The sequence below is a fragment of the Tilletiaria anomala genome (genome assembly GCF_000711695.1).
Source record: "Tilletiaria anomala UBC 951 chromosome Unknown K437scaffold_125, whole genome shotgun sequence".
NCBI classification, from domain to species: Eukaryota; Fungi; Basidiomycota; class Exobasidiomycetes; order Georgefischeriales; family Tilletiariaceae; genus Tilletiaria; species Tilletiaria anomala.
In genome coordinates, this window is record NW_013546897.1 from 15,189 (window position 1) to 39,924 (window position 24,736).

The 24,736-nt window shown below is 54.7% G+C and overlaps 8 protein-coding genes across 8 annotated transcripts; 3 read left to right on the forward strand and 5 right to left on the reverse strand.

The window, feature by feature from the left end:
* Positions 1-648: 648 nt before the first annotated feature.
* On the forward strand, positions 649-3,080 carry K437DRAFT_228827 (FabD/lysophospholipase-like protein; the record flags this gene model as incomplete). Its single annotated transcript, XM_013385130.1, has 3 exons — positions 649-1,266; positions 1,329-1,829; positions 1,905-3,080. 3 exons carry the CDS (start codon positions 649-651, stop codon positions 3,078-3,080), a joined length of 2,295 nt encoding a protein of 764 aa, XP_013240584.1.
* Positions 3,081-3,701: 621 nt separating this feature from the next.
* On the reverse strand, positions 3,702-4,396 carry K437DRAFT_264903 (uncharacterized protein; the record flags this gene model as incomplete). The annotated part of the gene is made up of 3 exons (XM_013385131.1): positions 3,702-3,753; positions 3,845-4,194; positions 4,280-4,396. 3 exons carry the CDS (start codon positions 4,394-4,396, stop codon positions 3,702-3,704), a joined length of 519 nt encoding a protein of 172 aa, XP_013240585.1.
* A 2,402-nt stretch (positions 4,397-6,798) lies between these two features.
* K437DRAFT_30178 (uncharacterized protein) lies at positions 6,799-11,252 on the forward strand. The gene is made up of 4 exons (XM_013385119.1): positions 6,799-7,250; positions 7,328-9,055; positions 9,127-11,068; positions 11,140-11,252. The coding sequence occupies exons 1-4, from the start codon at positions 6,961-6,963 to the stop codon at positions 11,182-11,184; spliced, it is 4,005 nt and encodes a 1,334-aa protein (XP_013240573.1). The 5' UTR covers positions 6,799-6,960; the 3' UTR covers positions 11,185-11,252.
* Position 11,253: 1 nt separating this feature from the next.
* K437DRAFT_276391 (uncharacterized protein) lies at positions 11,254-13,562 on the reverse strand. The gene is made up of 4 exons (XM_013385132.1): positions 13,000-13,562; positions 12,354-12,920; positions 12,024-12,273; positions 11,254-11,932 (listed from the first exon to the last, which is right to left on the reverse strand). The coding sequence occupies exons 1-4, from the start codon at positions 13,297-13,299 to the stop codon at positions 11,304-11,306; spliced, it is 1,746 nt and encodes a 581-aa protein (XP_013240586.1). The 5' UTR covers positions 13,300-13,562; the 3' UTR covers positions 11,254-11,303.
* Positions 13,563-13,766: 204 nt separating this feature from the next.
* K437DRAFT_259554 (putative VMA7-H+-ATPase V1 domain 14 kDa subunit, vacuolar) lies at positions 13,767-15,085 on the forward strand. Its single transcript, XM_013385133.1, has 5 exons — positions 13,767-13,969; positions 14,142-14,225; positions 14,372-14,543; positions 14,631-14,668; positions 14,756-15,085. Exons 1-5 carry the CDS (start codon positions 13,904-13,906, stop codon positions 14,768-14,770), a joined length of 375 nt encoding a protein of 124 aa, XP_013240587.1. The 5' UTR covers positions 13,767-13,903; the 3' UTR covers positions 14,771-15,085.
* Positions 14,972-20,787, reverse strand: K437DRAFT_30240 (phospholipase D). Its single transcript, XM_013385120.1, has 5 exons — positions 20,312-20,787; positions 17,806-20,231; positions 15,933-17,731; positions 15,214-15,852; positions 14,972-15,132 (listed from the first exon to the last, which is right to left on the reverse strand). The coding sequence occupies exons 1-5, from the start codon at positions 20,677-20,679 to the stop codon at positions 15,088-15,090; spliced, it is 5,277 nt and encodes a 1,758-aa protein (XP_013240574.1). The 5' UTR covers positions 20,680-20,787; the 3' UTR covers positions 14,972-15,087.
* Positions 20,788-21,112: 325 nt separating this feature from the next.
* On the reverse strand, positions 21,113-22,774 carry K437DRAFT_240336 (putative SEC22-synaptobrevin). The gene is made up of 4 exons (XM_013385134.1): positions 22,422-22,774; positions 22,113-22,294; positions 21,870-22,031; positions 21,113-21,762 (listed from the first exon to the last, which is right to left on the reverse strand). The coding sequence occupies exons 1-4, from the start codon at positions 22,601-22,603 to the stop codon at positions 21,608-21,610; spliced, it is 681 nt and encodes a 226-aa protein (XP_013240588.1). The 5' UTR covers positions 22,604-22,774; the 3' UTR covers positions 21,113-21,607.
* A 495-nt stretch (positions 22,775-23,269) lies between these two features.
* K437DRAFT_259557 (ubiquitin-like protein) lies at positions 23,270-24,473 on the reverse strand. The gene is made up of 7 exons (XM_013385135.1): positions 24,317-24,473; positions 24,144-24,161; positions 24,016-24,034; positions 23,914-23,930; positions 23,790-23,803; positions 23,653-23,710; positions 23,270-23,537 (listed from the first exon to the last, which is right to left on the reverse strand). The coding sequence occupies exons 1-7, from the start codon at positions 24,413-24,415 to the stop codon at positions 23,472-23,474; spliced, it is 291 nt and encodes a 96-aa protein (XP_013240589.1). The 5' UTR covers positions 24,416-24,473; the 3' UTR covers positions 23,270-23,471.
* Between the last annotated feature and the right edge of the window lie 263 nt (positions 24,474-24,736).

Genomic DNA, 24,736 nt, shown 5'->3' on the forward strand with positions numbered 1-24,736 from the left:
GGAAGGAGGCCAAATCAGGTGAAGGAGGCATAGCCGCGAATTCATCACAAACTCGTCGCGGTGTGTGGTGCTCAGTTGTACACGCTGCGACCGCTGTCGATCACTGCTAATCGGCAAGTCGGTCCCCGCAAATACAACCCCGCACTATTCGATTTAGATCGGTGGATCACTGGGGACCTACGCACAAAAACCTATCATTGCAGTCTAGGCTGCATCTGCATTATGAGGAGGACTCAGGGATTTTCAGCCGCGGCAGCGGCTTCAGGTTCAGCGTCGGTTTTTACCCCGCCCGCATTATCATGTTTGCAAGCCTCAAAGCGACAATGCTGTACGCTTCCAGCGGCAACGCTCACATCCGCTCATCTTCAAGCACGCCACGTCTCTTCCAGTACGCTGAAACGCGGCCGCAGCTCGACATCTGCAGCTGGAAAGAATCACTCCCTCCCCGATCCTCTAAACAGTACTGGCTCGGTGGCGGCACCTTTGCGCGCTGCCAGCCCCGTTGATCTGGCTTCTGGCCCAAGAAGCAGCGAAATCGATGCTGACTTGGCTGCTGCAAGAGCTAGGGCTGCGCTGAGGCGCATATGGAACGAGCCGGGTTACCGAGCCAGGTATCGGCAGGCGGATCCAGCTGTGGGCCAGGCTCCCATGTTTTCATCTTTGCAAGCGATTAGTACCAGCACCTTGGCTCAAGCAAGAATTGCATCTTCATCTGCCGGCGCAGGCAGCTCAGTGTCTGCTGTTCCACCCTCATTAGCAGCCCTTCGATCATCCAATTCTGCGACATCGACTTTGAAAGCCAACTCATCGTCATCTCTGTCTCGCACTCCTACTTCTTCCGCTGCATCCGCGACTCCATTAGCAGCATCTCAACAGCAGACAAGGAAGAATTCAACCACCCGAGGAAATGGTGATGGTGATGGTGGTGGCGACGATGCCGATTGGGCCTTTGGAGGCGGGTCCATGTCCCAGAGCGGACCCTGGGGCGCTGGCGCGCGTACAAGCGGCCCTATACGCTTTGGCACAGGCTTGCACAACTACGACCAGGGTTCATACCAACAGCCACCTGCCACTGCCGAAGTGCAGAATCTTGGAATCGTGGGTAACGCAGGGAAAGGAGCGACCCCAAATTATGGCCGAAAGAAACGGATCGTCAAGCCAAAGCCAGATGAAGTGCCTGATGACGCGGCGCAAGACGTAGGTGCCGCTAACAGAGTGAAGAGGGAGAAGGCTGATCGAGAATTCGCAGCTGGCTATGTGCACAAGGTAAGATTTTGCCGCATCGAGGCCGAGATTGCACAAGAAAGTTAACGTATTGCCTTACGCAGTATGCTCCCTCAACCCGCTCGCCTGACCCTTTGCCACAGCACACCTACTTTTCGTCGCCCTCGTCGTCGTTCAATGCTTCGTCTTTCGTTGCACCCGGCACAGCTCCCCCTTTGTCGCGCGTCCTTTCCGCAGCGGGTGTCGGCGAGTACCTCCCAGGTGGGGTTCCAAAGCGCAAAAAGACGGCGGTGATTATGGCAGGTCAAGGGAGTCAGTACATCGGGATGGGTAAGAACATGTACAAAACTTTTCGCTCGGCGAGGGCCATCTGGCATACGGCGGAGGAAGCGCTGCTCTGGACCCCAGGCAGGCAATACCGGAACCAGAGGGGCCCAACCTCACCCTTCGGGGCGCCATTTGAGGAGTACGCGAAGTCTTCAGAGCAGAGGGAGCTGTTCGAGGAGGAACTAGCCAAGACGGCGCATTGGGATCCGAAGCAAGGATTCGCGGCAACGGGAACAGCCGTCACGAGGGGCAAGAGAGGCTGGCTGAGAGATCTTGTGGTAGGTTTGGCTAACACAGCAGTCTCATCGATCAGATTTAGCAAAGAGCTAATGACTTTCCTTTCGCGACAACAGTTCTCAGGAGATCAGCTTGACTTGACTCGCGCTGAGAATGCACAGCCAGCCATTTTGACATGCACTATGGCTTTCCTGACTGTCCTCAAAGAAGAGTTCAACGTCGACCTCGTGGCAGACCATATGGACACTGCCGCTGGGCACGGCACTGGCAACTACGCTACCATGGTCGCTGCTGGCGTCTGCGACCTGACTGATGCGGTCCGACTGCTCCGACATCGCGGTCTCACGTCGAGCCACTTCCTTGCCCAGAATCCAGTCCTATTTCCCCCCGGCTGCAAGCCTCCACTCAGCGTGTACGAGACTTGGGGTTTCAGTAACGCCGGCAGCGGCAAAGGCGCGACGCTTCTGAATGGGAGCGCTGGGTTGAGGAGTGGCACACGTGCAGTTCAGGATGAAGAGATGAACGAGACGAGCACAATGGAAGGGCTCTCCGGCCACGGCTGGCGGCGATCGCAGATGTCCGGCGTCGTGCTGAAGCCCGGAAAGTTACAAGCAGCGCTTGCCGAGGTTGAAAGAGTTGCTGCGGATATCAAAGCCGGTCGCGTTCCCGAATTTCACCCGGATGAATTTGTCGAAGTGGCGAACTACAACTCATCCCTGCAGATCGTCCTTGCCGGCACGAAGCTCGGCGTCTCCTACGCATGCGATCGGTTGCGCGCAAAGGGTCTCGGCGCGCGGGCGGTGAACCTGCCTGTCTCGGGTCCTTACCACACGTCCATCATGAAAGAAGCTGCTGACTTCCTCAAGCCAGCCGTGGAGTACCTGCCACTGCGCGACCCGTGCGGCCTCGAGCTCGTCAGCAGCTTCTCTGGTGCTATATTACCGAACGTCCAGTACATCCGCGATGACCTCAGTGGCGCGTTCGCGCGGCCTGTGCGCTGGCACCACTCAATCGAAACGATGGTCTTACGCGGCGTCGAACGCTTCATCTGTCTCGGGCCAGGGCGCGCGTGCGCGCACCTGCTCAGCAAGGAGCTGGCGTACCGCGACCGCCTCGCGCGCGCGGACCACGAGGCGGGGCGCGCGCCACCGCCTCAAGCGGAATTTGAGGTGTGGAGCGTGGCAAGCGTCGAAGATGTCCTGCAGCTCGGTGGCGTACTGGATCGGATCAGCGCCGCGGATGGTCGCGCGAGGCTCCGTCCGCAGATCAGGGACGATGTCATTGCGCTTTGATCCATCTCTTTTCGATGCTTGACGCAGAGAGAGGCTCAAAATCATCGCACCGATGTACAGTAGATCAATCGGTTTTCTCACGCACAGCCTTGCCACATTGCAATCGCTGTACAAACCTGTGCGTGGTCCCCTTGCTGTGCGGAATCGAAGTTACAGCAGCCTCACTTGTTCAGGATGGGCACTTGTCTTGCGCCCCTCTCCTCCTCCGTCAGCACCTTGACGACACGGGCAGGGTTTCCTATGGCAACAGTGTACGGCGGCAGGTCTCTTGTGACGATGCTCCCTGCGCCGACAGTCACACCATCGCCGATGGTCACGCCGGCCATAACGGTGACATTCCCGCCGCTATTGCAAGGGAGCAGCAGGCGGAGGGGAAATCAGCGTCAGCGCTCGTAGGAAGGACCAGTCATGTGCTGGAAGGGAACGCACAGCCAGCAGTCCTTGCCAATTCGGATCGGTAGCGCTCGCTCGTACCCCTCGACACGCTCGGCTGTTGCAATGGAATGAGTTGCTGCATAGAGGTGGACGCTGCAGATTGGATGAAAGAAGGGTAGCGTAAATTTGATGATGTAATGGGTCTTCTGTCAGCATCTTAATCGAAACAATCTCGCAAATATTTGTTCACTTTGGTCCGAATAAAGTACCATCGCCAATAGTGATTTCTGCTGCGTCCCTGCAAGACGAGAATTGGTCACATGTGAATTAGTGCTGCGGTACTCTCTTCGGAAGTGTCGCAACCCGCGAATCTTTGGGAGAATACGCACAAGATTGTCGTGTTCCAGTTGCAGTAAAACGCGCCTTCCAGCTTGATGTTTGTTCCATAATCGCACCAGAATGGCGGCTCAATCTCGACGCGCTGCACACTGTCCTTGCCAACACCGAGCAGCTTGGAGATGAGCTCGCGACGCTCATCGCCCATGACGTCCGGTGGAGGTGAGTCTCCTGCTCCAATTGACGACCCGCCGATGCCTTGCGGCTGTTGCCCCGCGGGTAGATCGCTTGGATCGGTGGGATTGGGCAGGGACGCGTTGAATGCATGGAAGATCCGGCGCGCTCGTAGACGTGCGCGCACAAGGGCGGGGTCATTTGCGAGGTACGGAAGGCCTTTCAGAGCCTGTCAGGCGGAATGCAGACGAACTTTCAGTGAGTATCGAACGCTACTGCATGACAGCCCTGATATGTCATTCGGCTACACGTACCCGCTCCGTGTGACTCATCTGCTGGAGCTGGTTTTTATATTTGGTATCAGCATCGGCGAACTTTTGGCTGGACGTCTTGCCCTTGGGTGCGTGTACGTTGGTTGAGTCGGGAGACATGGCGGCCTTTGCTGATCTGGCGAAATGCACTTGCTACACAGCTTGGAACTGCCAAGGTGATTCAGTGGGAGGAGACGATCAAATAAGACTCAAAGAAGAGGCTCAGACGGAGACCACTTTCTAGAGAGATATGATGGTGCTTAAATCAGAACCAGGCCACAGCGAACGTCAGAGGCAAGCTAATTGGAGCTTGGAATTCGGCGGTGTCTGGATCTACTTGCCACGCGCCGCGGCCCCACTGGCATGGGCTGCGTTATCAATAAGATCGTCCCCTCGCAGTTTGGTGCAAGGACTAGGTGCTACGAGAAGCAGCGGCATCCACGTCTCCACGAGAGTCTTCTGTGAATATAGACAGGTCGACTGCCAGGCAGCAAGGTAATCCCGCGTTACGTGGAGGGGCAACAACCAACCACTCTCCACCTAGCGGTCTTTAGTGCGTGCCAAAACCCGACGGTGAGGTGGCACCGATGTGTAGAACGTTGATAAACCTCGGAATCGTGACACCCCTTGGTCCAGCCACGCATCCCATTGCTGTGAGCCATCTTGACCTTTTTGAATCCACGATCTTCAAGGACTTTGTCGCGGTCTGTTCTCCTCCGCACTCCAAAGTCGGCACCACTCCGTAATCGCACCCCACAGAGCTGGCCCCTACTTGCCCACCAGGTATGTTGCAACCCGGCTGAGCCGCCCCCATCGAATGGACCACCTTCCCCCCCGGCCCCCGAAATTAGCCGGGCGAGGATCACATCTCGGGGATTTCGTCGATTCATATTCTCATCCTCGTCTGGTAGATGGTGTGTTTGGATTCTTTATTGTGCTTGCAACTAGACATTCAGAGGATGGGATTGAGGCTGCGACGAGCAACCAAATACATTCCGTAAGTCCTTAGTTCAACATGCGCGAAAATAATACCAAGCTCTGCTAATAAGATGACAAGACAAGTTCCCTTTCTTCTGAAGGCTGGGACTTCCACGTAAGACGGCCGGCTGCATATACTCTAGAAATAGCATAGAGACTTCGAACAGCTAGCCAAAGTGACTTCATATTGGTGGCCAGGTACACAACTGGATGATGAAGATATCAAGCTGTCTTCCAAACTTGTATAGCCGCAATCCAAGTGGAAGTGTTCGGTTCGGTACCAATACGCGATACTTCTGAGCTAGCTGCTAGAAGAGATCTGGAGCCGCACAAGCTCGCTGTGTAAACGCTGTATGTAGAAGACTAATCCTCATCGATTTCTGTATAGACTTGCCGGCCCAGGCAGTGCGAGCACGGTAGTGGAACGAGCTGTACAGCTCGGGTAGGGACGACGGTTGCTGATGCAGCCTATGCCAGGTAAGACGACGACCAATAGGTAAACCGTGACTCTGGAGAACTATACATCCCTTGGATCAGCCAGGCCGTGCAAAAATGGCTAGACACGGAGCTCAATAAAAGCTTGAAAAAGAAACGTGTCCAGAGCTATGGGTATCTTGTGGATCGTCTCATTGAAAACTTTAATGTGTCGTTGGGTGACTACAAGATGGTTACATGTTCCCCCCACATCACGCTTCTAGCTGAGTATCATTGAGCCAACACTCACTTCCAAGTCAGCACCCTCGCTCTCGCTTCTTGTCTCTCTTTCCCCTCTTTCTTGCAGCCTTGATCGGCAACGTCTCGCATACAAAATTCAATGTGCCTTCTTCGGAAGCATCGTCTTGCGTAGACTCCTTACGATCGACAGAATGCCAATTTTGGCCTCTTGGCCCTGATCCGCCGCAGTCCATCGCCGTGGTGAAGGCGGTGCCACCCGATCCAAGCAAGGGAATGGGATTGGAATAAAAGGAAGAGCATTCCGTGTAATTACTCCACATAATGAAGGGGACCACATTGGCTCCAATTCCTTTTCTCGACATTCATTTGGCGAATTGCTTGCTTCTAGGGAACATTCGCGATATGGAACACTAGTGTGCTAGTCACGTGACGCTCTTGGCTGTGAAAGTGATCAGTGCGCCTTGACTGCCAGCTGTGCAGCGTGTATGTGGTTGAGGTATGGCCACAATCGGCATGAGGTGGGTGCCCAGGCGACCAACTATACCTCCATTCTCCCCTTTGAAATAGCTGGATGCTAGAGGCGATAGCGCAAGGCGCTTGCAGACCATTGGGGGCATCGCATTGTACCATGCTGTGACCTTGGTCGTCTTCCATAGAACGGAGGCGGTTGATGCTTTCGGCAGATCGCCGGTCACGACTGCAAGCATCACACCCACTTCCGTGCTCGGACTGTGGATCGGGAATCAGGGCATGAGGAGTCGAGGACGAGCATGCTGGAATTATTGCTCTCCCAAGCAAATACTCGAGTTTGATCCGGCGAAACGCAGCTACTCGTGATATCTGCGTCTTCGCTCACTCGGCTTGGAGGAGCGGTTCCATCTTTTGATTGGTCCGCCCTGACCCTCAAGCTGCGCAGCGCAACCTCCATCACACATCCCGAATTGGGACGCGGAGTGGGTCTAATTAGATTTCCAAATACGCCTCCAAAGTCGGTCGCATACGCATCGTTCTCCCGAAAACGGACATCCACCATGTCGTCGCATAACAAGCAAAACGGTAGCTTGGCCGCCAACACCAATGGCCTCAACTCCTCGGCTCCCACCTCTAATGCCGCGATAACCCCTTCGCCCGTATCGGAAACAGCAGCCCTCTCGCCAAACCATCCTAGAAATCTGCGCAAGCTGGCTACAGTAGATCTGACCGATGACTACACCATCAAGTCATATGTCGGCGCAGCAAACGCCTTGCGCGACAAGGCGCAAGCTGCAGATTTGCAGGGGCAGCTTGAGCAGGCGTTCGTCAACTACCTCAAGGCAGCCCAGTGAGTAAATCAGTCTAAACACCGACTCCACTGGGCCCGGCGATCAAGATTTCTCACTCATGCATGCTCTCCCGCAGGATTGTGCTGTTTATCCCAAAGCACAAAGAATGGCAGGCAGTCGCCCAGCGCCGCTCTCCAATCTACTATCGCTATCAGGATATCACACAGCGCACGCCAGATATGATTGCGCGCGCCAAGCGGATAGAAGAGCAGCTGATTCAAAGAGAGGAGCGTCGAACACGAGAAGCAGTAGCGGAGGCTGCCGCTCGACAGGCCAGCAGCGATGGGCAGGGGCTCCAAGATGATACTCGGCCCCGCTTACAAGCCAGGGAGGGAATTGAATGTGGAGAGGAGCAGGCATTGTACGAGCTTGATGGCCATCTCGAGGCACTGAGCGTATCAGACGCGCAAATAGAAGATGCTTTGAAGGAATGGGGTAAGTCTTCGAACACAGCAGCATCTGCGTCGTCGTCAGATGTAGCTGCTCGTCAAACGGACCTCTCAGGTCCGCGAGCAAGTTCTTCATCCTCAGCCAGTGCTACATCCTCGGGAGACTCGCATGTGCATTCTTTTGCTCGAGAGGGAAACATCACAACGTCTCTGCATGGTCCTGGAGCCATGCATCCGCGCTCCGGCACGCCAGACCTTAGCACTGAAGATGTGAACGCCAGGACGGATGAGGCAGTGAACAGCCTCGAAGCACGCTTGCAAGCTTTGCGAGGAGGTGCATCTGCTTCCGATACTGCTGTTGGTGGCTCTGCCTCCTCAGCATCTGGGGCTGCGCACAGGTTCGGCCAAGGCGGGCAGCCTGGCAGCACAGATAGCTACAACTCGATTACCGGTAGGCGCTTAGACCATTCTGCAGCATCGGCTACAGGCGGCCGGTTGCGATCCGGTTGGGAACCGCAGGAGCTGGAAATCCCTCACGATGTACGACACTACTACGAGGATGAAGGTGGGGAGCCGACACCACGCGATGACGGCTCTGAAGCGTTCGACCAGCAGTACCCCTCACTCGACGAATTTGAGCGCGAGATCGGTAGCACAAGAGATACAGGTACAGGATCAGGTATAGGGGGATCAGGAAGACAGCCGACAAATGGCTACCATCACGCCGCATTCGCGGAAGAAGGGGAGGAGGGCGAAGCGGCTGGACGGCCAATCTTTCCGACTGCACCGGATCACCAGCCTGGGTTTAAACGTGATATGAGATCGTCGCTGGGTGAGCCGCCTTCACGGCCTGTCGGGTCGTTCCCACCCGCACCACCGACGGAGCTCATGCAAAATGGAGCAGCGCGCACAGTAGCAGGAGCGGTGGCGGGGGAAGATCCTTTGCGGCCTTCTACTGCACCGAATGCATCGTCGACGGCCGCGCAGTCGATCTCGATGACCAGCGCTGCGAGAGCTCGCCCGCTCATTCCGGCTGGCTCCAAGCCTTCATCCAAGGCCGGTCCTTCGGCCATGTGTGCCTCTACGTCCACAACCAGCAGCAGTAACTCCATGACGCATCCAGCCCCGCCGTTGCCGCCGCCGGCGCCACCCTCCGCGCCTGGTGCTGGCGATGGATCATACGGCGTCAAGCCACAGCCTCCCTTGAGCAACCACGTCAAAGCGCATGAGCTATGGCAACTACTCAATCCTGGTTTCGCATCAGTGCGCGATCAAGCGACTGGACGCGAAATCATTCTCAAGCGAAAGGGACTCAGAGTGCTCCTATTGGATCTTAGACCCAAAGAACACTATCAGAAGGGAAGGATCAAGGCGGAGCATATTGTTAATGTCGAGCCGCTCATGCTCAAACCTGGGTAAGTACGTCCCTGTCTTGATCATCCCTCCGCACAAGAGGACGAGTCGCTGATCTTTATCTCGACTGCAGGATGACATCCGACGAGATAGAGAACAAATTGATCTTGTCAACACAAGCGGAGCAGCAGGACTTTGCCAACCGGCATACATTTGATCTCGTCATTCTCTACGATCAGAATTCCAGGTCACTCGGCCCCGTGCCGATCCAAGCAGCTTCAGGCAAGTTGAATTCATCGGATGAGGCACGCGAAAGGTTAGACATCGTGGTCAAGGCCATCTATGAAAGGGAGTTCCGCAAGAACCTGAGGCATCAACCGACTCTTCTGGTGGGAGGCTTCGAATCTTGGATTAGGGCTGTTAGGGAAGATGGCGCTGTAGGCATCGGTGAACCGTCTGGCGAGACTGCAGTCAATGGAGGAGCCGTCAAGCTTCGATCTCCCAGTCAACCTCCACAGGAAAGTGATAGGGTATCATGGCGACAAGGTGCAGTATTGCCGGACGAGATGGATACACCGCATACAACACACTCAGTATATCAGTTCCATCTGACCGCCAATGGCGCCTCCTCACTTACACCGCTACCCCCAGCGGCGGCCTTTGTGGCGCCTTCGCTTCCTGCTCGGGCATATCAAGCCGGTACGCCAGTAGGCATGGACGGTTTCGCTGTGCTTCCTGCGCCATATGCACCTGGTTTTGTCGCATCATCTTCTCAGCCCCACATTCCGTATGGGGCGCCTCAGCCGAGTCGGAAAACAAGCTTTGACTACCCTCAGCTGCGCTCTCAACAGTCTTCAGACACCCCAACACCGCCTCCCGCAGCAGCAGGCAGCAGCACGCGCGCAACACATGGGCGAACAGACTCATCTACCTCCATTCCGCACGCGACGAGGCTGCAGGAATCTCTGCATCGGCCACCGCTCGCCGTCAAGCACACCAACAGCTTGTTCACCTCGTCTCAGGTGGCTCGCGTGCGCATCGGCTTGACAGGATTGAAGAATGTAGGAAACTCGTGCTACATGAACTCGACGCTGCAATGCTTGAGTGCTACGCCCAAGTTCGCGCGCTTCTTCCTCGATGGGAGCTACAAGAAGGCGATCAACGAAACAAATCCGCTTGGAACGAAAGGCGTGCTTGCTGAGGCTTTCGCAGGGCTCATTCGTGTCCTATGGTCGGAGCACTACACCTTTGTCTCACCTGTGACCTTTCGCCAAGCGATCACGCGCTTTGCCCCGGCTTTCCGTGGCTATGACCAGCATGACAGCCAAGAGTTCCTTGCATTCTTGCTCGATGGGCTGCACGAGGACCTCAACTACGTCATCCACAAGCCTCCGCCGGTTGAGATGACTCCACAGCGGGAGGCTGAGCTCGAAACGCTTCCACAGCAGATTGCTAGCGTAAAGGAATGGGCCATTTACCGCCAGCGCAACGACAGTCTCATCGTCGATTTTTTCCAGGGTCAATTTAGAAACAAGATGACATGTCTTACATGCGGCAAGACTTCGGCCACCTACAACGCTTTCATGTACCTGTCTCTTCCGATCCCAAGCGGTCGGGGGATCAGCAAGGTCACGCTGCAGCAGTGCCTCGACGCGTTCGTCAGGGAGGAGATCATGGACAAGGCAGACGCATGGAATTGTCCGCAGTGCAAGAAGCCCCGGAAAGCGACGAAGCGGCTCAGCATCTCGAGACTTCCACATTTCCTCTTGATCCACCTGAAGCGATTCTCCTTCCGCGGGCCCTACACGGACAAGATTGAGACGCGCGTCACGTTCCCAACGAGCGCACTCGATTTGACGAACTACATGCCGCCGCCTCTCCCACCAGGCGCAATAATGAAGGGCGTCCCTGTCAGTGTTAGTCAGCAGCCGCCGTATATGTACGACCTCTTTGCTGTCACACATCACTTTGGAACGCTCAGCTCCGGTCATTATACAGCGACAATCCGCAACAATGGACAGTGGGATTACTGCGATGACAGCCGTATCGTCCGCAACGATGAACGGCAGCTTCATGTGAGTCGAAAGCAGAACGCACTAGTCCTTCGTATTGAGTCTCGCTGCTTACGCGTCCGTCGCGCTTGCAGACCAATTCGCCGTACGTCTTGTGGTTTCAACGACGACCAAATTGAGGCGGGCTTGTATTGCAGCAGACTTATTCTCATGGGTACTTCGGTAGAGCTTCACGCGCCCTGCATTTTGTAAACAAAAAACGTATGCCTGCACATACTACATTGCGACTCTCTTCTCGTCATGACGCAGCTCGACCACTCGCATCTTGCATCTCAACATCGCCCGTCAGCATTTCCCCTGCTTGCGCTGGCGCGGGTTTAGGCGGCGCCGTAGGCGCTTCGGCCATCGTTGCACTTGGCGGTGCACCGGAAGGCACGGCCATTGACGCGGGTGCTGGTGCGGGATCCGACGCAAAAGAAGATGATGCGTTGACGCCGTCAGGCAAAGTGCCGATCGGCGGCAGCTCGCTCCGCTGTGCGTTCCGACCTTTCATCGGGTCCATGATCCCCGGCCCGTTCTTGTGGTTGGTCCGATCTCTGCGCCCACCCTCGCCCTCATCTTCGCTATCGCTCAACTCGCCCTGTCTCTGCACTCGACGATCACGCTCCCTCTGTCGCTTGCTGATCCGCTCATCGCCGTCCATCTTGTCCTCATCCTCGTCGTCGTCCAACATCCCGTCGCGCGGAAGGCGCGGTTCCACGTGTCCTTGCACGCTCGGCGCGTGCGGGATGTGCCGCAGATGCTCAAATACTTGCGACTTGACCTTTTCGAGGTACTCTCGCGTGTTCAGATTCTCCATGTTGTTCGGCCGCACATCTAGCTTGTAGTCCGGACCAAAGTACTCGTAGTACTCGTTGACCGGGACCTCTGGGTAAGCAAAGGAGACATTGGTATGTAAGAGATACGTCTTCCTGACTGTCCATCGGGACATATAACTCCAGTATAATCATGCACTCACGTGAGCTTAGCTCTTTCCCCGCTGCCAAGCCAGTCTCGTACGCCCAAGCGCGACTGACATTGCGAATGGTGTAGCCCCCACCGCCGAGCAGCAGAAGCGGCAGTCCAAAACTCTTGACAAATTCGACGCAGTTGGCATGCCCCCTCATGGACAGGTTGAACGAGCCGATCTTGTCACCTGCTAATGAATCGGAGCCGCACTGCAATACAACGGCACTTGGTTGGTAGGTCTCCATGATCCGTTGGATCACCTGCAGAGGTGCGGTGCAGGCCAAAAGATCAGGTCTGTGCGCGTTCGCATTCGCACTGCGCCGACAGGCACGCAACTCACCGGCTCGAAAACGTTCTTGTATGTCTCATCCGTGATACCATCGCGTAATGGAAAGTTGCAGCTGTAGTTTTTGCCTTTTCCGTATCCAACATCCCTCAACTCTCCCGTACCGGGGAAGAACTCCCCGTACTTGTGGAAGCTGCAGGTCATGACTCTGTCCGTGGTGTAGAATGCCTCTTCTACGCCGTCCCCGTGATGCACATCGATATCAATGTACAGCACACGCGGATGATATCGCAACAGCTCGAGGATGCCGAGGACAATGTCATTGATGTAGCAAAACCCGCTCGCTTCGCCTTTTTTCGCATGATGTAGCCCACCGGCCCAGTTGATTGCAATATCGCACTTGTCACGCGACAGTCGAGCAGCACCTTCCATGGAGCCGCCAGCGCTGATGCTGCAATATTCAAACAGTCCATCGAAGACAGGGCAGTCGTCGCCGACGTTGAACTTTGCTTGCTCTTTGACGAAATTATCGATATTATCCGGGGTTACTCGGTGCAGGAATTCGACGTACTCGTCCGTGTGGAACTGTGACATTTCACGCTTGGTGGCTGGCTTTGCTCTCTGTGGTCGGATACAGAATAGTCACAAATTGGTGATCTGCCCAGCCACACGGAAAGGACTGGGTTCGTTGCTCACTCACAAAGATTTCCATGTGCTTGTAAAGGCCATAGTTCATGACCAGCGAGTGGCACATCCGAATTCTGGTCGGCTTCATCGGGTGACCAGGACCATAGTGGTAGTTCCCAATATCGCTGTCGAAGAAGTAGCATACTCGCGACGGTCGATCTCGCTTGGTTGCTGATGCTGATGCGGATGGTTGAAGCAGGGCAGAACTGCTCCCAGACGCGCTCCCTGCCGCACCGGATGGTTGGAAAGTTGTCGATGTTTGGGCCGTCGGCTGCGGGTTGGGCGGCAGCAATGTCCCATTGCTTGAAGCCATCTCGACAGCCCTAAATTCTACAACACGGTTGCAAATGAGAGTGGGTTCGTGGTTCGCAAGGAAGGTGGCGATGGACTGTCCAACTACTAGAGCCAGCCGCCTGGATCGAATGCCGAGTCTCAATACCGTGCCAATTCTACGCTGCGCTCTCGGGCACGGCGGCAGCTACTGCAATTCCCCGCTGTAGACCAATCCGATGCCTATGCCTGGCTTCCAGAGGTGCTCCAGCGCCGAAGAAGCGGGGCCGGTAGCTAAGCATATACATGACACTTGCTGCTGGAAGATGCTGTGGGAGCGAGATGGTTGACCTACTCATGCGGAGTTGCGTACAGCCTGTCTGCGGGCGGAACTGCCTGCGCTGACTGCTGTGGTCCGCCGCCAGCCAGTGAGTGTAGCCTGAGTTTACGCCGCACACTCCTTCCGTCATGGCTTCAATGGGCGGCTTGTTCTCCTGACCCAGCATGTTACGAGCAACTGCGCCTTGCACCCGCACCGTGTTATCACAGGCCGAGCACAGCTCATCAAGGCACATGCATTCGGGCCTCGGACCGCTACTACTTGCTGTGTGACCTGCCATCAGGCCTGGAGTGACAGTAGGATCAGTATGGCTGCCTTGACCGGCGCAGCTGGCGCGGCGGATCGGACGCTGATCGCCTTGATTGCAGATGAGGTGAGTCAGAGGGAGAGCAGCGGCTTGTGGACTGGGATCTGCTCCGAGCCATCGCATGGCTCACAGAAATGGGAACGAGAAGGCTGAATTACATTGTTTTTTCTTTGACTTCGTGCGCTGTGCCACGTTCTTCAAATCTGCTCGCTCGTCCGACGTACCGTCTCTCCTGAAGGACTCGACAACTGGTCTGCTATTAGCAGGGATAGGCAACATTGACCAGCATGGCAAGAAAAACTTTTTCATTGTGGACAGCAAGGTGCGTGTACTTATTCTGAAAGATATTCTGACTGAATATTTGTCTTGTATGAGCTAGGTTGCTGATCGTTAGACAATTATCCTTTTCGTTCTCCTCATCCCTCTTTGACGCTCGGGCTTCGACCATTGTGTTTTCTGCCTGCACAGACGCCAACATCAGAGATCGAAGCGTCCTTCCTAGAGTACACGTCCGAACGCAAAGATATAGCAATCCTTCTAATCAATCAACACATCGCCAACAAGATCCGGCCCATCGTCGACAAGTACACCCAAGCGTTTCCGGCCTTGCTCGAGATCCCGGCGAAGGACCACCCATACGGTGAGGAGGGAAAACGTCCTCGTGCACCGAGACATGCGTGATTATTTTGTGCTGAGCTGCTGTCTTGGTTTTGGGTTACATTGATAGATCCTTCAAAGGACTCAGTGCTTAGGCGTGTGCAAAAGGTGAGACTCTCTCCCGCCCTTCGCATTGAGTGGTGCCCCGTGTCTGAGTCGCCATTTCCCTTTGTTTTCCTCTTTGCCGCTGAACAGCTCTTCGGCGAGTAACTCTTCCACCGCGCATTCCCATCCCCGGCAGCTTGTCTCGCTGCACATGTATGACCCCTCCTGCCAGGTATCTGTATTTTGTCATGACCTAACTCAACCCTTCTCTTTAACCCACCAATCCGCAATTGAAGGCATTTAGCAGGCAAGGTGATTGCAATGCAAATGATCATGATTTCTTGGTGCTTCTACATGTCAAATTTGAGAGGCCAATTCTGGGTGCGATTACGGTCGGAAGCTTTTCGCTGGAAGTTGCGAAAATGTACCGTGGAACTTTCATGGCCAGCTCGTGTCTATTGGTAATGTCATGCAGGTCATTTCTAATCGTATACGTTAAGAGGGAGCAAGGCGTCTGATGGGAACAGCTACTCATCAAAAAGGAAAGGAAGAGGTGTCAAGATTGTAAATGAAGAAGCTGTGCAAGCTGTGCCCAGGCAGAGACCTACCAAGTTACCGCTTGCGCCCTCCTTCTCCAGCCATCGAGTGGGAAAGACGACTAGATGACCCTGTGTCTCCTCGAGAAGATTTTCCATCTGCCTCAATTCTTCTGGCGAGAAACCGGGGTCCGCACCGTGCGCGCTAGCCGGGCCGCTGTGTCCCTTTCTATCTGCCTTGCCTTTATCCTGGTCGTCCTTTTGGTCCGCTCCACTGTCCTGGTCCCGCCTGCCGCTCAAAGGGCCGGGACGAGCAGTGGATGGAGGAACCGGCGCGGCGCCAGCCTCGTTTTCCCCGTTTTTTCCTGCCGAGTCGACAGTTTGCAATGTCTCTCCTTGTTCAACGTCCGCCTTACCGCTGTCGCTGGTGTTGCCACCCTGGTGGCTGTGACGTTGGCCCTGACTGTCTGTTGAAGAGGTTGAAGTGACTGAAAGCGGGTCAACTGGGAATCGCTGGTTGTACTGGTCAGCGCGATCGTCCAGATGAACTTTCGCGTTAGTGGACGAGGGATTCTGCGAGCGCGACAGACGGTCGGACCACGCCAAGAAAGCCTTGTAGTCTGACCAAGTCGTGACCGTGTCATCAGGAACGCATTTGAAAACCTTGCGGTAGATATGCGTATTTCGCACGGCAATGGCCATCCATCTGTTCTGCAAACAGAAAAATGAAATTTAGAAATGCAAGTTTATTCTCAACAAAATTTAGATGTGGTAAATCCAATATGACTCACGAGGTAGAAATCGTCTGCAATGGGGTCTTCGAAGCAATCAGGGTCTATGTCGATCTGGTCGCCAGGTCGAGACCACGGATTCGCAGAGAGCTTGGTGCTCATCTTGCGCTTGACGCTGTTGCTTCCTTCATCAAGATGGCTGGCAACCGAGGCGGAGCGTGTCGTGTTGTGTGCAGAGTCTCTGCCCGATCTTCCGGATTGGACAGAATTGGCGCGCGATGGTGGGCTCACGTATGTCGCATGCGTGTTTGATTCCTGCCTAGCAAGCACCTGCCCTTCGACGGTTGGCACCACATCGTGTGGCATGGGCTTATCGACAGTCAGACTCTTGGATCTGTCCTCAGTGCAGGAAGTCTGTGAGCATTCATCATCCTGGTCTGCCCTCGCTGGATCAGGAGAGTCCTGCGTTACACCATCGCGACCGCTTGTCACCTTGGGCTTGACATCACCGGCCTTTTTGCTGACCATTCCATTTATGGCTTCGAGAGCCTTTAATGGCTTGAGGTTCTCCGTGGTAGCGGAAATTGTCATCTTGTACTGCTCAGCCGTCCCACGAGCTTGTTCGACCATATGCCCTTTTGCATCGTCTTCCCCAAGAGTCCGCTCATTCTCAGGGTCCCATTCACCATCTGAGTCGTCCAGTTCATGCACAGAGACATCGCTGTCATCATCTCCGCATGCTCCCACGGTTTCGCTGTCAAGCCCATCGACGTCGATGCCTAGATGTTCCCTCATGAGACGGAGGCGCAGTGTGTGCGCAAAGCGACCGACCTTGAAAGGCACTCCTGCCATTGTGCTGTCGATCAAGTCTGTGTCCCTGAGGACGCACGCAAGCTCAGAATCGCGGTCTCCTCGTTGCGAGCGCTCATTGATGTTCGCCGAGCCAATGATCGCCAGGCGATCGTCGACGATCATAATTTTTCCGTGGATGTAGACTTGTTCTGTTGTCAAAAGACCTCCGCGCAGGGTTCCCCATGTCCTCAGAGAGAAGAAACTGATGTAGTCCTCGGGTGAGATGCCTTCGCGTCTGAGACGGCCAAAGATGGAGTGCTCGCCGCGACAGATGGCACGATACTGGCATTCCACAATGAGACGCACGGAGCTGGCATCAGGATGATCGATCGGCATTGGAAAGCCGGGAATCAGAGGGATGACAATGACTGCCCGCCAATGCGTGCCTTCACGGTGAGCACGAATGATACGATGGACGAGTGCGTCGCCAAGTTGGTTCTCGATCTTGGTTGCATCGACGGTGGTGGAAGTGACGAAGAATTGGTTCTCGATATAGACGAAATGCTCGCTCATCTGGATGGCTTTGAGATAGGCATTCTGAATCGAGTACTCGACCTTGTTGTTCGTACCCATGCTCCAAGGACCGCAAGAACGACAGATCTGCGCCTCAATAGTACCCGTCAAGCCGAACTTGATAAGTTCCTCCGGCGTAAAGTCTGGTGGCGGGAGAAGGAAAGGCATGACTCTGCTATGGTTCTTAATCCTGAGCAGAAAATTCCAGCGCTGGACGAAGTGTCGGCACAGGTCTCTGGCTGGCTGGCCGACCAGTTGAAGGCCAGTGTCATGCCATGGCATTCGAGGGAACTTCTCTCGCGAGAAGAGATCCTCTTCCGGTTTGCTGAGAGTATGCCACTCCATCACACGTTCGTTGGCGTAATCTTGACCAGGCCAGATGCGCGCCTCAGCACCATCACGCGTAGGCCCAAGAAAGGTGCCGTCGGGAGGGGGCATATCGCCATCTGCATCGTCGATCAACACGTGTCCGGGAGTGTCCCAACGCCCAAAGCCTAGCATTGTGGAAGAGACCCTGTCAACATCGGAAGTTTAAGGGTAGGAATAGAACCAGATCATCGATACTCACATAAGTCGAGCCCACCCATGAACGCGACCGTTTCATCGATGACGCAGAGCTTCTCGTGATGCGCCCAATAGAACGTACCAGTTTGGAAATGGCTTGGCGAGCGCTGCACATATATGTTGCGGTGCAGACTGATGAGACGCTGCTTGGTGTAATTGGAGTCGGTCGGTGTAAAGTTGTTCGACACTTCATTGTACAAAATGACAAAGATCTTGACCCCTTCCTCTGCCTTCTTCTTGAGGATATTGTCCAGACGCCACTTGGGCTTACCCGGTCGACGCAAGTATAGTTCCGGGCTGAGCCACCAGTCGTGGATGAAGATCCGGTCTTTGGCCATGAGCAGCGCTTTGCTCAAATTCCAAAAGTAGTCTCGACCGTCGACGAGCCACTGCGCGTTAACGTTGAGCCTGATCGGGGCAAAAGACCCAAAGCGATTTCCGCCAGTGAACACGTTACGCGCGGCGACGGCCTCCATAGAGGCAATAAATTGGTGCATCTGGCGCTCGTTCTTTGCAACTAGACGAAGCTTCCGCTCGGAGTTCTTGAGGAAGAATGTATGTGCGGAAACTCCTTTGTTCTTCTTGTCGTCTCGTTCACCCCTCTGGACATTGTCCGCTGCATTTGGATTACCATCTAATTCATTTCCATCCGCTTTGCGCGGCGTTCGGAACTGGCCACCTGTGAGCAGAGCCGTGCGGTCACCATCCGTGAGAATGTCCATGACGCTATTAATATTTCTGCTTGCGTTCTCGGGCTCCTTTCCCTTCGTTTTGCTCTTCTCGATGCCAATCTTAGTGGCAGCCTCGCTGCATTTTGCCATACCGTTGTCCTCCTCCTTTTCGTCATCTTCTCCTCCACTTTTGTCATCACTGTTGCCAATCTTTGCGCCTTGACGAAGGTCCTGTGCGAGTGACATGGTCTGTCGGTAGATACGCTTGGGTCGTACGATCTCGAATTCCGTGTCCATGAGAAAGACGTCGTGAATCTGCAAACTGTCAGGTTCGTCGACGATAGCGATGAAGCTTTCTCGCACAATGAACCACTTTGGCTCATGACTTTTGACCCAACGCCAAGGAGTCAGCAGGCTGGCCTGCTGCTCGCTCTTCCTGCTGCTTTTGCTTAGGATGCGCAGGTAGCCCTGCTTGCCCTGGTAGCCCCCACGACTGGCAAGACTAACGCTGAGCGCGCTGATCTCGAAGAATTTGCAGAGCCGGTTCGCTTCGGGCCGGAACATGGTACGTCGAATCAGCTGAATGATATACGTCTCGAGCGCCTCGCGCTGCGCACTGGCAAATTCGGCCTTCTTTGCTTTGCCCTGGCGGTGGAGCTGCGTGAAGTACGGCAGCGATGTGAGTGGGAAAGAATGAAGGCCAAGGTCGCCTTCGGTGGTGGAAGATCCTGTGCCAAGGGGCTGGGTGAATTTTCCGCGGAGCGCAGCTGCGCGATAGTGCGTATGGAGGTTGATGAAGTCTTTGAGCTCGCGGTAGACGACCCATTTAACCAGTCCGTCTCCGTACTCTAGCTCGATGCGGAAAACAGCATGTGTGCTGAGCGGGTTCACACTATCGGTGATTTTGAGACGCAAGTGATTGAGCAAGACCGGAATTCGACGATTCTTCTGCTCGTCGCGCTCAATCGACATCTTGAGCAGTAGGACAGGGAGGATACCAGATTGAAGCTCCTGCGTCAGGTCTGGCCCACCGACGAGCTTGCGCTTTTGCGATCTAGCGGTTTTTGCCTGGTTGATGCGCCGCTTCAAAGCCGACCAACGGGCACGGGCCACAACAGGACGAGGGGTGTTCGGACTCTGAGGAGCATCTACATCAATGTTGCCGCTCGGCCCCTCCGGGTTCTCTCCATCGCTTCCTTCTTGCTGTTGCCCGCGTTCCTCAGGCGACTGACCACACGTAGAGCCAGGTATGCCACCTGAATCGCCAGGGTTCGCTCGTCCGCTCAGTCTTCCCATCATCAGGTGGCTGATCTGCATCATCTTTCTTGTCTGAGATGGAGACGATGTTCCTTGGTGTTGCTGCTGTCCACAATCTTCTTCCTTCTGCGCCTGCACGTCCAAACCCTTCTGCGCTTCCTGCACCGTCCCACGGATAGGACGCGAGAAGGCATCTTTGGTGACCGCAATGGCCTGTTCCTTCCTCCTATCTCCATCACCGCCGCCCAGTAAACTGCCTAAACGTGGTGCGCCAGCTCCATCTGGGCCATTTTCGGCACGGTCTTCAGCGAGTTGCCCATTGCCCAGCTTTCCTGGTGCAACATTTGGTGTGGAGGGCGTCGGTGGTCCCGACGTAGTTACCATCGAACGGAAAGATGACTGGCGGTACGTGACTGCAGACTTTAATGTGCTGGATAAGTTCTTGGATGATTTTAAATCACGCTTGAGGGCATTGATGTGATTGCGTTGTTCTTGGTCCGGCCTTGAAAAAGAGGGGAAAATAATGTCAAAGGGGCACAATACGGTGATCCGCGCTAGCAGACGAGGATTGATCTTTCTCACCTGCTTGCCCACATGGGTCCGCGGCTCTGATGGAGCATCTCGTCTTCTGTTTGTGTCTTATCATCTTTCTGTGCTGCGTCCAGCACTAGGGCATTGATTGCGCCGGATCCCAAACTTGCAGTGCTTGCTTGGCGCTTGAGAAAGGAGAGCGGCCGAGATAGGAACACTGAAGCTCTGGAGCCACCTTGCTTGCGGTCCAGATCCTGCTGTGCATCGAGGACATAGCTTGCGTCAATCTGACCTTGCACAAGGCTCCCTGCGCCAAGAGCCTTGGACAAGGGCCGCTCTGCGGCTGGGGTGGGCCCGGTGCTGTTATTGCCTTTCGCGTCCGACGCGAAATCCGTCGCACGCGGTTGATCTGGCGCCATGTTGGTTTGTGCTACCCTATACTCCTGTGACCCGAGCAGTTCTAAAGTTTTTAGCCGCTCAGATCTATTCAGCTCGCCCCGCCAGCATCAGAGAAGCAGGTGCAGGGTTGGAAAGTGTGTGGTAAGGAGCTGGTCCGAATGGAAAAAGGTTGCATTCTTCCCTAGGATACGACGTGTCGGCGCACGAAGAAATGCCCGTTGTCTTGGGTCCGACTCCTCATGCTACCCAAATCTTGGTTTTGGCGTCAGACGAGTTCGAAGCGGAACTTCGGCTTGTCAACACGTCTATCATAGCCATGGGGGATGAGCAGTGAGGTCCAATCTGAATGCAATCCCTCAGATGACGACAAGAAGCGGTCTGAGAGCAACGATGAGCAAGGCGGTGTTGCTCCGCACCTGTATAATGAATGAGACTCGTTTGGTGGGAAATCATGTTACATTTCCTCTCGTTCATTCTACCGTTGAGCACCCTATGACGCGCAGGGTGCTGTCGGAGACAGTCCCACAACGCCTCGGGATGTCTACGATCGGCTCTCTTCGCAGCAGCGGGCGGCCTCACCAGACATGAAACACAATGAAGGCGAAAGCAATAATGCGTCCAAAAGCTTGGTCCCTCGGTTGTCTGGGCAGCCAGTGCGGGAGATGCGGTAAAGCTAACCATGCGTAACGAGTGGCGTAAGCGACATGCAAAGATACCTTGGTACAAGCTCGTTCCAGGGACACGTGTAGCGATATGCGCGAGGCCAGACAACTTGCCAGAGAACAAACCCGAGTTAGGCTGTACGTGCCATTCATAGCAAATGCCCTTTTATGAGCATCCATCTCGCTCACAGACAGCAATTTGTGATGTGCAGGAGTACGCGAGTAAGCGGTGTAAGACCCCCTATGCAGGAGAAGTGGCACCTCGATGCAAATTGCAAATGCTTCATTAGAAGAACTTGATGTAGATGATGAAGAAAAACAGAATGCCCACCGCGCCTACTGGGGCCCACTTGCGGATCATAGCATCGATATTGATCTGCCGCGCCGCCTTGCGGTATTTGAGCGATTCGTCTCGTAGTGAGCTGGACATGGATGACATTTCTGCGCAACGGAGCAAAGGTATGAGCGAATCAATGGCGGCAAGACATGTACTCATCAAGGCGGCCAAGAGCCGGCGCAGTTGCGCGGGGTATGGAACGACGACTCACGGTCCAGACTGTCTCCTCGCCAGAGCAGATCCTCCATGTTCTTGGTCATGATCCTCGTCACGTCTTGCAAGTCCTCATTCAGCTTGTCGAGATTGCTTGAAGCTGCCGTCTGCGCTGTCCGCGTATCTGCATATAGGCGCTTCGTACGTTGCATGAAAGTATCTGCACACAGAATTTGTGACACATGTCAGAATACGATAAAGCTACGCGCGTGCAGAGAAGGGAACACCACAAGGCACGCACCGAAAGCTACAAATGCATAGGGTCGGAGATTGCGCGCAGCGACTTGTGATCCATAACTTCGCTCAAATTCTTTGGAGAGTTCATCGAGGTAGGAGAAAGCGAGCTTGCGTGGGTACGAGCGTTCTGCGACTGTCAAATAGACAACAGAGGCTGGATCTGACGGCGGTGGATGCATGAGATAGCTGAGTGACAGGCAAAAAATCCACAGAGCGTGAGCACAAATCGATCCAATAGGATCGGCATGTGGATTGTCCACAATCACCGCGAGCGTCTAAGGGAGCTCCGCAGCCCCGTTTGCATCACACTCACTGTAGCGTGTAATTCCCACTCTCGATGCTACACCGTTGTTCGGCGCTTGGCCCAAGTCGTCGAAAGATGAGCTTTGCTTGTTGCTTGTACTCAGACAAGTCTTTCTCAGTCTGGTCGTCATCGACCGACTGTGCGAGCGGGAGCCCATCAGAAACGCGAGCGATTTGTGTGGAGCGGACCATCGTATGGAACTTCCAAGCTGCAGCTCAACGTGACGGGATCGGCTACACGATTAGCGGCGAGAAGCGCAAGTGGTTATGACTCAACAGGCTTCGCGTTCCAGACTGATGTGAGCTTCTCCCTGTCGAAGCCAACTTGCGGCCGCGCTCAATTGGATGGCGATGCGATGATTGATGGTCCAAATAAACGTGGCAAAGCACTGGGTAGTCTTACTGAGACGCGGGTGTGTGTGATGCGCATATGGAGGGTGGACCGCGCGCGGACAGCGGAACACCTCCCTCACTGACGAGTGCTTAGCTTGAATTGTCACATTCACAGGACTCCCAAAAGGTACCAATGCCCGCCCAGAAGGCAAGCTCGGGGGTTCTTGAAAGTCCTTCGTTGGCCGCTCGAACAGCGACCCTCAGTGCACACGATCAACCCTCAGTGCACACCATCTCAGCCGAAATAGATTTTACGAGGAAGGCAGTGCTAGTCGACGAGCGCGCACAAGCCCAGCGCCACGATGCACTTATTGCATTGATGTTGCGCATCCTTCAAGCTCTGTCGAGCGTGGGCCGAGATACAGAAGACGGTAACCAATGCAGAGAAATATATCACCCAGGCATGTGCGTGTGTGCGATCATTCATAAGGGTCTCTGCAGAGAGAACCGTTCAGATTCTAGTGCTTTCTCTTCATTGCCAATCCATTTGCCTGCCTGACATTCCCCGTGGCCGGAAGGCGCTCTGCAAGCGGCCATTCCGCATACATTACAACAGGCAGTGTGCAGCAGGCACATCGCGCAGAAGAGCCACCCCTTTATACGACGCGCTCGCATGTCCGCTGGTGACCCCGAGAAAGTGCCGGTCAAGCATATGTGCAGATGAGTCTCAAAGACTCATGCCACCGAGCTGCTCGATCATCGCGTCGATCTCGTCCTGATCCTCCAACCCAAGCTGCATTCATTTCCCATCCAGCCCAGCGTAACGACGTGAGGCAAGAAAGCGAGATGATGACAAGCAAAAGTTAGCAGAGACGAAGTAAGCGTCGAGCAACTCGCACGAAGCTTACCGTGTCTGCAGTGTCCTCATCGTTCACTCGGGCGCCATCAAACATGAAACGGACTGACCTATTTTCGGAGAGAGAAGAATTTGCTTTTGTTCATATGTTGCTGATGTGGCGCCCAAAGCAGCATATCCGGAACTCACGATACTGGTTTTCCCTGTCGGCCGACGGGCAGCGAATTGTAATGCAGCGTGAGATATTGCGCTTCCCATCTGTTCGAAATGGAGCTGCATAGCAAGCTCCGCTGGTTACTAGGAATCGACTTACCATTCGCTCAGCGTATGCTGTCATTAATCCCAAAGGTGAGCGGAGCAATGATCAGCCATTGCCCCGGGGGGTCGCGGTATGATTTTCTGGAATTTGACTCACCCTTCTTCAGCTTTGAGAGCTGAGCGATCGCAAGGATGCGACCCCAAGGAAGGAGCGTAAGCAGCAAATTCAGTTTCCAAGCATCCTTCTTCAGTACGGGAGGGCGGTCATACATGGGTCATACGTACTTTTGTGGTCTTCTTGACCTGCAGATGGACGAGAAGTTAAGTACAGGAGAAAAGTCGAGGAAATCAAGTCAGCGGCCACCGCTTCACTTTCCCAAGGCATGAAGGCCTCGATACCACATGTGCTCCACAGGGCACCGCCGGGCAGTTCCGTGCGCATGTACGAGTGGACGAACCTTGAAGAAGACCTCGAATCCATCAGCATCCTTGACCTTGATATTTAGCTGGTTGTCCTCAGAAGTCTCCGGCTTGATATTCTGCTCGGCGTCGCTCATGTTGACGAAATTGGACCTCTAATATTTAGCGTTCAGGATGTGCACGTTGACTATCTTCTCTGCAGATGTGATCTTACTAGGATATGATGATGCGAAGAGAGAATGCTGTCTGTCCCAACTAAGACCGACTCTAGATCTGAGCATCTCGAAGGCTCGAATGCTGCTTGGTCAATGCTGCTTGTGCCTTTCAAAGCTGCTGCGGCGGAATCAATCAGTGATGACGCAGGCCACATGCAGCAACCGTGTGCAGGTAGTAGTAGTTTGTATGTTGGCACACGCGCCGCGCGCGCGTCTCTTCCCCCCCTTTTTTGCAAACACAGG

Coding starts and splice junctions, on each gene's coding strand:
- K437DRAFT_240336 (XM_013385134.1), bottom strand. CDS start 22,603: ATGGTCCGCTCCACACAAATCGCTCGCGTTTCTGATGGGCTCCCGCTC. Junction 22,295..22,421: donor AGTGGGAATTACACGCTACA/GTGAGTGTGATG, acceptor CCTGTCACTCAG/CTATCTCATGCATCCACCGC. Junction 22,032..22,112: donor CTATGCATTTGTAGCTTTCG/GTGCGTGCCTTG, acceptor TTCTGTGTGCAG/ATACTTTCATGCAACGTACG.
- K437DRAFT_259557 (XM_013385135.1), bottom strand. CDS start 24,415: ATGAGCGACGCCGAGCAGAATATCAAGCCGGAGACTTCTGAGGACAAC. Junction 23,538..23,652: donor ATGAGGACACTGCAGACACG/GTAAGCTTCGTG, acceptor AAATGAATGCAG/CTTGGGTTGGAGGATCAGGA.
- K437DRAFT_30178 (XM_013385119.1), top strand. CDS start 6,961: ATGTCGTCGCATAACAAGCAAAACGGTAGCTTGGCCGCCAACACCAAT. Junction 7,251..7,327: donor AACTACCTCAAGGCAGCCCA/GTGAGTAAATCA, acceptor GCTCTCCCGCAG/GATTGTGCTGTTTATCCCAA. Junction 9,056..9,126: donor CCGCTCATGCTCAAACCTGG/GTAAGTACGTCC, acceptor TCTCGACTGCAG/GATGACATCCGACGAGATAG.
- K437DRAFT_259554 (XM_013385133.1), top strand. CDS start 13,904: ATGGCTGCCTTGACCGGCGCAGCTGGCGCGGCGGATCGGACGCTGATC. Junction 13,970..14,141: donor TCGCCTTGATTGCAGATGAG/GTGAGTCAGAGG, acceptor TCTCTCCTGAAG/GACTCGACAACTGGTCTGCT. Junction 14,226..14,371: donor TTTTCATTGTGGACAGCAAG/GTGCGTGTACTT, acceptor CTGCCTGCACAG/ACGCCAACATCAGAGATCGA.
- K437DRAFT_30240 (XM_013385120.1), bottom strand. CDS start 20,679: ATGGCGCCAGATCAACCGCGTGCGACGGATTTCGCGTCGGACGCGAAA. Junction 15,853..15,932: donor TTGCAGACGATTTCTACCTC/GTGAGTCATATT, acceptor TTCTGTTTGCAG/AACAGATGGATGGCCATTGC. Junction 15,133..15,213: donor AGGGCGCAAGCGGTAACTTG/GTAGGTCTCTGC, acceptor TTTGATGAGTAG/CTGTTCCCATCAGACGCCTT.
- K437DRAFT_276391 (XM_013385132.1), bottom strand. CDS start 13,299: ATGGCTTCAAGCAATGGGACATTGCTGCCGCCCAACCCGCAGCCGACG. Junction 12,274..12,353: donor ACAAGAACGTTTTCGAGCCG/GTGAGTTGCGTG, acceptor GCACCTCTGCAG/GTGATCCAACGGATCATGGA. Junction 11,933..12,023: donor GGGGAAAGAGCTAAGCTCAC/GTGAGTGCATGA, acceptor TTGCTTACCCAG/AGGTCCCGGTCAACGAGTAC.